The following is an 11,858-nucleotide window of genomic DNA, read 5'->3' as shown; positions in this document are numbered from 1 at the left end:
GTCTGATTTACAAACCATCAACTTCCTGCCGTTTACAATTATTGATGATTATACCCTTTAATTCTTTGCTCATTTTTAGAAAAAGAAAAATGATCAGCTGAAATGAAAGGAAGATACAAAATAGAAGAGCTTAACAAAGCTTTGCATATCTAAGGTTCCTCTGCTGACCTGTTTGACCCTCGTCAATGAGCAGCCATCGGGTCATCTTTCAATAATCCAATAGGTATTAAAGAAATACATTATTAACGACAAAATTCAATTGTGCCACTATGCTGAGCTGCTGAGTCTGCAGAGAACTGCAGCACAGCTCAATTTAAAGACTCTGACCTGCGGGAAGCTGGTAATTGAAGCGCACAGGCAGAGAGGAAGAAGAGGCACCTGCCCAGATTGAAATCTCATTATCTTTTATTTAGTTCATTTTAGCTCTGTTCAACTGTGCTGGGAAAGGACACAAAATAAATAAATAAAACAAAGCCTGACTTGAAGAGAGAACAAAAAAAAGGAGGCATCTGTATTTGTTCATTCTGCTGAAATCATTTTTAATCTTCCGAACCTTGATGAGAACCGATTGTGGCACATTTGCAGCGGAGAGGAAGAAGAGGTGGATTTATTTTTGGGCTGTGAGTCATCTGCTGCAAAAGAGACGCTATTCTCAGACAACAAAAGCCCGGTAGTTACGTTCATGTCCTGCGGACAATCATTCATATCCATTAAGATAATCCTTAACTTCTAAGGAAGGTCAGAGCCCTCTCCTTTAACAAAAACGCAGGGTTTGTCATGCAGACCGTGTCTGTCAGAGTTCACCACAGAAATTAATTGCTGCGCCTCTGACCACCCACGGACGGACAAATTCAATAACATGAGGACAGGGCAAGCCTCATTCCCATGCACGGACACACTCAGCCCTCCTCCATCTTTTATTCTGTGCTGGTATTTTCCCTGGGACTCGGCTTGTTGTCAGCTTGAAAGCGTCTCAGATGCATATGTCTGATTTTGCTTTAAGCACGCGACGTGTATTCGAAGGCCAGATGGATAGTAAGGAACAGCCCGAATCCTCATCACCAGACACATCAGTCCTCAGCCTGTGAGGAGCGGGGGGGGGGTCAGAGACATTCCACTTCATGGCAGAGGGTGATGGATGTCAGGGAAACTCTGATGCCATGTCGGGCCTGCTGACATGTTTTGTCTACGTTTTAAACAGACCAAAACTGACGGCAAAGAAATTGTGGCTCTTCAAAATAGACATTTTGTGTGACCTGCACTCCTCCTGCAGCCAGACTTCACTGCTTGCTTGCATGTGGGTCTTTTTATATATATATATATATATATATATATATATATATATATATATATATATATATATATATATATATATATTTAAATTGTTAATAAAAATAGAGCCCAAAAACCTCAAATGTTTATTTCTGTGAGGCTAATCTAAACATTTCAAAATTACAATACAGCGACTTGCAAAAGTATTTATGATCCTTCAATGTTTCCGCAGTACAATTACAATTTTCCATGTGGTGTGTTGCAGTAGTCGAGAAGACAAAGAATGCACATTGTCCTGAACAATCTTAAAGTGAAACGTGGTGGTTGCAACATCATGATGTAGGAAAGTTTTTCTTCTATAGGGACAGGGAAGCTGGTAGCAGAGGTAACAGGATGGTTAACAAGATACTCTCGAAGAAAATATAGGACAGCAAATTGCCTTAAATAGTAGCCTAATCAGTAAATACCAATGGTTTTAAAAGGAATTTTAATGAAACTCCTCCTCCCTAAATGTGTAACCTATTGATAGTGAACTAACAAAACAAAACAGAAACGCTCCACCCAGTGAGAACTATTTCAGATAAACATTAACACTTTGACTCATGTCTTGTCCAAGAGCTTTAATTAGCAAAAGCAGAGTTTTATCAGTCTATAATATAATGTTATCTACATCCATTGCTGCAATGCAGTTCCTGTTTGTTACTTTACTTGTGCTTCATTCTGACTCCGTTTTATAACATAGAATTACATATTTTTTAAATCACCTTAATGTTTTTTGATACTGAACAATATCAGACGACATAAAATATGGTATATACTTGTCCCAAGTAAATTATTAAATTGTTCCAGGGGAGAAAAATAAAACTGGCTGCCTGAAAATGTGTGGAGGGGGAAAAAAACAGAATATCAGAATGCATAACAAGGTCCTACCAGAACCTCTAAGACTTAAAGACAGTTTTAATGGAAGAATGGGTCAAATCAATGTATCTGATCAGCTCTTCTATACACAAGACATCAAAAACAGGCTTTTACACAAGATACTTAATACATTTTTGAAAGGGTGTTCAATAGTATTCCAAAGCTTCAATTACAAAGTCATTTGTTTTGATTTTCTTTTATGATGGCATTACTCTGGTTGTAAGTGACATGAGGTGTGAATTTTATGTCAGCAGCCCCATTAGAAATATTTAAATGCTGACATGTTCAATACTGCTATAATTTTTCAACCCTTTTTAAAACAAACTTTTAAGATGGAGCGTTTGTTTAAGAAAACCTTATACTGTGATAAATGCATGAAAAACATGACTATTTACATCTCTATATGTACGAATCAATGCATTGACTAAAAATTATTAATCAAAAAAATTAACTTTATGTATATTTGCACCCCAAAACAGACGTATTAAAGTACAGTTGCACTTTCTTTTAGTTATTTTAGTTTCTACCACCAGGGGGCATATTAGAGGTTTACCCCAGCCCACATTCACTCCTGCTGTTTTCTGAAGTGTCTTGAAGTCGCTTGAATTGAAATGTAACATCAGCACTTAACAAAGGAGACTTCCAAACTCTTCAGAACAATCTGCGTGTACTGTAGTGGGAAAACTAGCTGAATCTGTGCATAGCAGTTTGTCTTCAGTCCACCTCCAAATTGAACGAGGGGAGTCCGAGGCCTCGTCCCTGCGACTGCTGACTGACCAGATCCATCAGAACCTTAATAACTTTATCGGGTGAGGACTTTCAATTCGGTTTGTTGCATTTTTTTTTCTTTTCATATCTGCTGGTGAACTAAAGTTAACTATCTCAGGAGTAGATAGTGGGTGTTTTTAATCTTTTTTCACCTCCAAGAGAGAAAGTAAAGAAAGTAACTATATATTCTAACTAACTATTCTTTTTTTTTTCTCGCCTAAAGAAACAAAGTAACTATCCAAGGGAAGACAGTGGCTGGTTTTTAACATTTCTACGCATTGAAGGAAAGAGAAGCCAGTGGAGAGATGTCTGACTGTAAAAAAAAGGGGGGGATTCCGGAATCTCACAGGAAAGTTCAGAGCGGTCTGATACTGGGCCTAGCAGTTATATTTATGACCTAATGAAAAAGAAAAAAAAAAAAGGGAATGAATGTTTTGCATGCTGAAAACAGAATTATGACTTTCCTAAAGGTGGAAGCCTAAGTGTAAATCAATTGAAACAGATGCAAACACAGCTTGATGAAAAATGGAGAGAAACAAAAAAAAGGGGAAAAAATCAAAAAGAAAGTATTAGAGGATAAAGAAAAACATGACAAATGTATGACTGTGTGGATGAAAATACGCTCTTTCAGAGAGCAAACTGCAACTTTTAGGAGTTTGGCAGGGGGGGAAAGATTTAAGTAGGGCAGCAGCAGGCCGCACTGACAATGCAGGTGAGCTTTTCTCCCTTTAAGACAACGGGATACTTCCCCCTCTTTTTCTACTTCCCAGGTGGAGATCCATTCGCCCTATGATTTAAGTGGCAGGCGCCGGAGCGGGACCAATGTTAGTTCATCGCCCCTGGACTGGTGCTGACGTCACATCAGCAGCCTCCCTCCTTCCTGAGCCGAGAGAAGACGGTGTCAAGTTTGCCACAAAACTGAAGGCCCTCTGCAATGAAATGTGTCCCACTGGTGCTGAAATACAACGCATGGCTGCAAAAATCAATCCCAGCGATCTTGCCTGCCTGATTGGATATCTCCCTGATCCTGATGTCCGTCTCAGAAATGTGGACCATAAAAATGAGAGGTCCAGCATTGACCCCATCGCCCCTTATCGTCTACCCATAGAAGTGCTGCGCGACGGCCTACAAGAACATTAGGTCATAAATAGAACTGCTAGGCCCAGGATCAGACCACTCTGAACTTTCCTGAGAAGAAAGTTTATGTTCAAAATTATACAAATTCTCTCAGTTTGTCCCTGTTAACTCTGAGTCCTGAACAGAATGACCACTGCTAAGGATCCTCTAAGGGTCCGCGAGCCATATATTAGGAAACTGTGTAGGGAAAATTGTACTTACTAAAAGTTCAGCAAAGAACTCACAAAATAATGCCACTAAATTACACCAACGAAAAATAAATGATACAAAATTCTAAGCTCGATATGTTTTTTGGGGAAAGGCAGAGTAATCTTGATTCAACTATAATTACAAAATAAAAAGCACACATTTTCAAGGGTAGATAATCATTAATAATCAATGAATAGGTCAGAATCTAATGAATTTGTCTAATAATTACATACCCAGACAAGATCCATTCCCCTAACTACTGCAAATGTTTTAACAGGGCTGTGACATTATCACCCACTGACGGGCAAAGATAGCAATTTGTTCTGATTAAAAGTTAACCACTGAGTCTAAGCTGATGATTTATGAGATCATTAGAATCCTTTACAAAGACAGGCGTTGTAAAACAAACAATAGCTGGTGTATGATCAATAGATGAAGTGTGAGTCATTATGGTCGCAGTGTAATTAACAGTTTCAAGGCTGATTTTTAACATTTCTTGATCTCAAATTGATGCTTGCTGACTGAAAAACAACAACAAAAAAGTTTCCCTGAACAGAATTGATGGTTTTAAGATTACATCATCTTTGAGAAGACGCTTACGCACTATTGTAGTCTGATGATTTAGCTTTCGTTATTCCAAGCTCAGACAGACACACTATAGCGTTTCTTTGTCTCTAATAGTCGAGCAGCTGAGTAGCTTCTCCAGCGTTTTGCCATAAATATTTATAATCAGAAAAATCAAACGGTGCTTATTGCTTTTTATTCTGAGATGGAACAAAGTGCAGTTCCATATTTACATCCTTGCTAACAAGTTTTTGATTACACTTTGACCCATCTGAAAAAAGTGAAGTGCTGCAGATCAAAAACAGCTTTAAAAATTATAAATTTGTGTCTGGTAGAATATTTGTGCATTTGAATTTGCTGCTGTATGCGCACTGGGCGCTGGGGCAGATTTTTTTTTTGTTGTTGTTTTTTTTATTCTGTGATTGCATTATATTTGCTAAGGATTCTTTTTGTAAAAGCTCATTAGACACACTTTGAAAACCTGCCGCTTCCTGTCGCCTGAATATTCAAAGGCGTTCTAATGACCGTGCCACAGCAGCAGAGCTTACTGTCTTATGATTGCTTCCTTCCTGATTCAAGGCCATGCACAAGCAGGCAGAGACGGGCTCGAGTGCATTGCAAAGTATTACCTGATAAGGAAGGGAGACAGCGGCATTAGTGAAGGAGATAAAAGTGAAAGCGACTGAGAGAAAGAGCAGAAACCAGCCAGGCCCGTTTTTCTTTTCTTTTTTTTGGCCGACTCAAATAAGACACTCTTTCTGTTGACGTGCTAGCAGCGCTGCGTGACAGAGCATGATCATTAATTCCCACGCTTAGAGTTTGTTAATTATTCGGGCACCAAATAAGTATAATCTTTTGCTTAAAACAGCAGAATCAGTAAAAATCCAAGAGAAAGCAGAATTCTTCAACATAATCTGTACATTTTATTTAAAAAAAAAAAGCCATAAAAATGTCTTTACATACATAACATACAGTTTTCATTTGTAATGTAGCAAAATACATAATTAGGAACAGTGATGGACCATCATGAGAGCCAGTCCGAGACCCTACAAAGAATTTGATTTCCAGGTGACATTATTTACCAAATAAATAGCAGTAAGTAAATCGTGGAGACGAGATTCTTTTACTCCTTCACAGTCAGGAAAAGAAGCATATTGTCATCTGCATAGCTTGTGATTAGTTTGTGGCTCCGAAAGGAAACAGACGTCAGTGGCAAAGTTGTATATTTTCCACCAACAAATATACAATGACAATTAAAACAGAGCTGACCGCTAGTTTTAAAGGTCTTATGCGGCCGCTCAGTTCACTTATGCCTCTGGCTGGCACAGTATGATTGAAAACCTGTGTTTAAAATCACATAGAAATGTAAAAAATGTATACACAGCATTCGACGAGTCGTTCTATAACAAAATAAACGACTTGTCATCATGCTCAATACAAACGTTGAGGACTTGTCCAAGTGTGAACTCCTGAGTGACATCAGGCCTTTTAGACCTGGTGCAGCGGGAGGTGATTGTTTCTGTTTTGCCTCAAGCGCCGAAGTTTCCCGTGGCTTGAGTGTCTTTTTGGTCCTGAAATTAAAAAAAAGAAAGAAAATGTCCAGGATCTTGTTAGTGTAGCTCACATGTCTGATGATAGCTGACTTTCTAAACCTCCAAACTAGAAAAACAGGACCTCTCAAGAGATAGCTTTGTCTGGTGTTCTCTAGGTCATGTGATAACAACTGGCATTAGGATTTGATTTTGGAGGTCAAGGAGAGGATGTTTTCAGATACTGAGCATTTTTAAACCCTACTGATAGTTAAATCATCTGAGCTCACTTTGATCTTCTTCCCTCTGACTGAATTCAAACCCAGAGCACAGGTCTAATAAATGCTTTAAGCTGAATTGTGGCTGGTGAAACTTCCAACACACGTGACGCTAATTCACATTTTCACACCTCGAACACACACGTCCACGCAGCTCTGCCGTGACACAAAGTTGTTGCTGCTTCCTCCGCAGCCCGAGTAGACAAACTCCTTGCACATCTTGGTGGCCGTGTTGTAGTAGTACCGAGTTATAGAGGCTGAACACTTCCCTTTGTCCAGAGGGCCCAGACAGAGCACAGGAATATCTGTGAAACACATACAAACAGAATTGAGTTGGCTGCCAATTGTATATATATATATATATACTGCTCAAAAAAATAAAGGGAACACGTATGTATGTAATCTATGAAATCTTACTTTTTTTGGGACTGCAGTACTCCAGACAAGAGGGGAGGTCTTCAAAGAGATTGGAGTTTCCCCCGCATCCCCCGTAGTAAAAGGACTCACACTGCATAGTGGTCATGTTAAAGAAATAGCGGGAAAAGAGGCCACGACAATGACCCACCTCTTTGGGAAACCTGCAGATTTGAGGAATCTCTGTAAGGAAGAGTAGGAAAAGAAAGGGTTATTTAGAATTTAAATCGCAGAACTACAGAGGTATATCAGATACCTTACTAAAAGAGTAATGTGAGGATTTCTGCAGGTTTTACTTATGGAAAGTTATAGAAAGCGCAATCACAACCAAAAGTGACTTTTGAAGGCATTTGGTTATACTGTAATTTATTTAGGGGTATCTGGATTAAACCAAGAAACACACATGGGGGTTTCATTAAAAACAAACAAACAAACAAAAAAACAGCTACTAATTTTATGAGGTTCTTTCACATTAAAATCAGAAGACATATTGAAATTGTGATTTTTGAGAGCAGCTGTTCATACGCAACAGTTTTTCATACATGTTAACAGTTTCAAATTACGTTGTGGTCTTACGATGATAAGAGAGCTTACTTGGAATTCTGAAGCATGTCTTCTGGCATTCCTGATAACTCTTGAAGTTGTTGGCATTTCCCTGGCAGCCTCCATAATAAAATATCTCGCACTTCTGGGTAACTGTGTTGTAGTAATAGCGCTCGATTTCTTCTCTGCAGGGACCATTTTCCACTGGAAGCAGACATGCGTCTAGAACAAAGCAACATGAAGTTATTATTGCGCCAATATGCAAAAATAAATAAATAAATAAATAAATAAAAATAGACGGACACTTTCGCTTCAACATAAGTCACGTGACAGACATCGTTTTAAAACTTCAACTTTCAGGGTAAATATGTTACCTTTATTTCGCGACAACGCCAGACTACTGGAAAACGATGTAAATAGCGTAAAAAACGCAAATAAGGCAAACTCCATTGTGCGAGCTGTTATAAGTCTTTTCCCCTCTGTCAGTGCCGACCACCCCACTCAGTTCAGGCTTTATAGCCACAAAGCGGGGGGGTGGAATTGAAGGGCGGGGTCGGATGTTGTGACTCATTTCAAACCAGGCGAAATTCGTGGTTAATAAATTTGTGACACAAGAGACATTTTATGTGGTAATATTTGCTTAAAGTTGTGACTAACGCTGTATTCAACCGAAGTGAGAAAAAAATTCTATCTCTGAGTAGGTTCTAAATTAGGTTTTGTCTAAGGACACTGATAATAATAATAAGAAGCCTATTATTAAGATAATAAGAAATATTAATTCCAAATATTAAAATACATATTAAATATTAATATATTATACTCTGAGAAGTAAAGGTCCCGTATGCACCTGCTTGATGCCCTTTGTCACCCAAACCCTTGCATGAACTTTAGTCACTTGCTTGTCACCTGCAGCCACATTCAAACATTCCTTCAAGGAAACATTATGTCCTGCCTCACCAATTAAACTCTAGTTATACACAACTCTATTTATTACCATTCAAAGTCAATATTAAAAACTTGTCAAATCTGATCAGTTTGACGCTACTGTCACCTCAAACCTAATTTCCCCCCTAATTCCATTTGGAACCCATTAACAAGTCATTTTGTGCTCATGTTTTGACAAAGCAAAAGGGAAATAATTTTCACATATCCTGAGATAAACCATTAGATGCTCAAATCTCTCATACATTCTTGAATGACAACTATATAGTCCTGTCAACTCTCTGAGACCTCCTGTTGATATTAATTACATTTCATTACAACAAATTATGAGCAGAATATAGGAAACTACTTTAAGTCATACAGTATGTTGTCAAAACAAAACCAACAAAACCACAAAGGTATGAAACTGTAATAGGGCAAAATGACCAGCCTGTGATATTGCTGACAGAAGTTCAGTTTACCGTGTCCTCAAGGGAGGTGAGGTCATCACCATGGCAGAGGTCAATGAAGTTGCTGAAAACTTCCCTGGAAGAAGATTGCATTAAATGTATGAGATTGACCAAGAATCGGACATTATGAGAAAGTAATGGCTGATGATGGGTCTGTGTAGGGCTATAAGGCAACACCCATAAAGTGTCAAAACAGGGTTGTGGTCCCAACACTTCCCTGGAAAAGTACATTTTTAGGTTGCTGGAAAGGCGATTTCTACCAGCTGTTGATTTAACAGGAAAACAAGAATGGCTCCTTTTTTTCAAGGCCATACAACTGTTGACCAGACCTTCACCCTTGCAGAGTTGGCTTTGGGATCATAGGGGTCTGGTTTTCCAGGTCACATATGTCTTATGAAACTGAAAAAGGCTTTCAACCATGTCCTTGAGGCATTTTGCCAGTAGTAGCATGACATAACTGGACCAGTATAATGGTTTTGTGCCCCTTTCATTGATATATATATATACTGATATATATACCTTATACCTTTTACTGATAGAAACTCATCCTGGGAATCCAATTTAGCATGTTTCTGGTTGCTTTTGTTGCTTTTTGAAGATGATATGTTTCTGTTGACATCTTCAGGGCATGACCCTCAGCATGAACTGGAACATCTGATAGCTGAATGTGAAGCAGCTGGGATAATTTGGCTCCTCCAAGTCTGAGGCTGGGAAAAGGTGGATTGCTTTGCTGTCTTGTTCAAGAGATATGATTGGATGGAGCGGGAGATATTTGGGCCTCATAACTGGTCTGGAATAGTAAAGAAAAAAGAGAATAAACGAGAAGACATAATTTCCCCTTAACTGTGGTCATGAGATATGGATCAATACCAGATCCCAGATACAAATGACTGAAGCAAACCTTCTCCACGGCATGGTTGAACTGAACCTTAGAGATAAAATGAGTAGCTTTTCCACCTGAAGAGCTGGTCCTCCACTCAAACCAAGTCAGATGTGGTGGTTTAGGCATCTAATCAGTCTGCCTTCTTGGCCCTTCCCCTCTGAGTTTTTTGTTGGCATGTTCCATTGGGAGAACACCTTGAGGACAGACTCAGAAAATCCCTCCTGAACCTGGAAACACCTTGCGAACCCCAGAATGAGCTGGAGAATAATGAGCTGTAACACCTATGACCCCGTATTGAACAAGTGAAAGAGAATGGATAAGTGAATAACTTATTATTTCTGGCCTTATTGATACCATTAATTTAATATACTCTAGCTGCTGCTAGATGTGACATGAAAAAGTGCCATGCCGTCATATTCAGACCAATGACACGTCTCCACCTTGACAGGTAAGGGCTAAATACAGATTAGCCGTCTTATCAAAATGACCTAATACATAAACACCACCCACTACCCCATATATCTGACTGTGAGGAACCTTTGGTCAAACAAGCTCAAATTTTGATTCGGTCTGTAATAAACAGTTTACAGATTTAAGTGCATCTACATCAATACTGATCAAACAGACACCTGTGAGGAATCCTCTCCTTCTTTGATGCTGTTCCAGAATAACTGGTGTGATCATTCAGTGGGCCCTTGTTTTAATCCGATTAGCAGATTAGAAATGTTGGTGCGGATTACTTTATAACCCAGATTGAGGGAGAGCAGAGGGATTCTTCAGTAGGATTTTGGTGGTGAAGGACCGCTTCCTGTGAGCATTCGTGAGTACCCTCTTCTCCTACAGGTGGACTTATGCTGTAGCTGAAATGTCCTCAAGCCAAGATCTCGTGTTTGTCATGTTGAGTGACCATCAGGTTGGCTGAACTTTTTCGTTTCTTTTACAGAGAATGCCAGTCATAAATGTGGAGGACCTGACGGACAAGGACAAGGCTGTGATGGAAGTGAACCAACTCAAAATTGAAGTAAAGCTTGAGAGGTGGTTGGTAAGTTTTTATTACCCTTATCATTTCTACTTATAATTTCTGCATGATGATGAATTTAATGTAAACACACAAGCTTGCAATTCATTTATTAGAAAAAATATAAACTCGCGTTTCCACATATCTGTCTGATCTTTTTAGACATCCAAATGCTGCGAGGAAATCAAGGAGTACATTCAGGCTGGAGTGGAGGAGGACACCCTCGTCAAAGGCATTTCAGAGGAGAAGAACCCCTTCAAGGAGAAAGGTGGCTGTGTCATCTGTTGAAATGGACCTGAGGAGCTTTTCCTATCTCAGATTAGTACCCAAGGACATTCTCCCGCCCCTTGTAAAGTGGATTTGCAGACTGAGAAGACTAGAAGGACACGATAAAGACAGGAGTTATACAACTGCACGAGCTACCCTGTAAATTAATTTATCATTTTTTGGGGGGGGACAGATTTGTAGCCTTATAATTTCCACCTTTTGAACAGATGCAATAAATAAGAGATTTTGCTCTGAACGAGTTCCAACAACAATGCTTCCCTCTCATGTGATGTATATAGTCTGAGTAAACGGGCCTGTGTGTTGTTTCATGCACTGAAGCAACTGTCATTAAACGTGCATGTTGATAACTCAAACTGTCTCTGTGATGATTACCTTTGGGGTATTTCAAGTTAACCTACAGTAGGAGATGTGTAACACATTCGTCATAATGCTATCAGCATTATGGACATTATATACATTTGTAGCATTATCAAAGAAATGAAAATTTCATTGTTTAGCTGATGATGATATTATTCCTGGACAGTAAAAACATAACTAACTTTTGTATTTTTTTTTCTTTACAAAAGTTAGTTTGTACAGAAATTTTGAAGTTCAAGTCTAAGGACACACAAATTGCAGTATTCTGTATATCTATATCTCTGTATAGATATAGATATATCTGTATAT

The 11,858-nt window shown here is 38.9% G+C and overlaps 2 protein-coding genes across 3 annotated transcripts; one reads left to right on the top strand and one right to left on the bottom strand.

The window, feature by feature from the left end:
* Positions 1-5,748: 5,748 nt before the first annotated feature.
* tfpi2 (tissue factor pathway inhibitor 2) lies at positions 5,749-8,128 on the bottom strand. Its single transcript, XM_008421735.2, has 5 exons — positions 7,987-8,128; positions 7,664-7,834; positions 7,073-7,252; positions 6,787-6,960; positions 5,749-6,419 (listed from the first exon to the last, which is right to left on the bottom strand). The coding sequence occupies exons 1-5, from the start codon at positions 8,060-8,062 to the stop codon at positions 6,337-6,339; spliced, it is 684 nt and encodes a 227-aa protein (XP_008419957.1). The 5' UTR covers positions 8,063-8,128; the 3' UTR covers positions 5,749-6,336.
* Positions 8,129-10,597: 2,469 nt separating this feature from the next.
* Positions 10,598-11,545, top strand: gngt1 (guanine nucleotide binding protein (G protein), gamma transducing activity polypeptide 1). 2 transcript variants are annotated; one of them, XM_008421733.1, is made up of 3 exons: positions 10,598-10,706; positions 10,830-10,928; positions 11,067-11,545. In XM_008421733.1, exons 2-3 carry the CDS (start codon positions 10,833-10,835, stop codon positions 11,190-11,192), a joined length of 222 nt encoding a protein of 73 aa, XP_008419955.1. In that variant the 5' UTR covers positions 10,598-10,706; positions 10,830-10,832; the 3' UTR covers positions 11,193-11,545. The 2 variants fall into 2 exon arrangements, with proteins under 2 accessions (XP_008419955.1, XP_008419956.1); XM_008421734.2 differs by having other exon boundaries at positions 10,652-10,729.
* The last annotated feature ends 313 nt before the right edge of the window (positions 11,546-11,858 follow it).

Source organism: Poecilia reticulata, chromosome 11 (genome assembly GCF_904066995.2).
Source record: "Poecilia reticulata chromosome 11, P_reticulata-male-v2, whole genome shotgun sequence".
NCBI lineage: Eukaryota > Metazoa > Chordata > Actinopteri > Cyprinodontiformes > Poeciliidae > Poecilia > Poecilia reticulata.
Note: the sequence above shows the minus strand (reverse complement) of the source record. Positions and strands in the feature narration are given on the sequence as shown.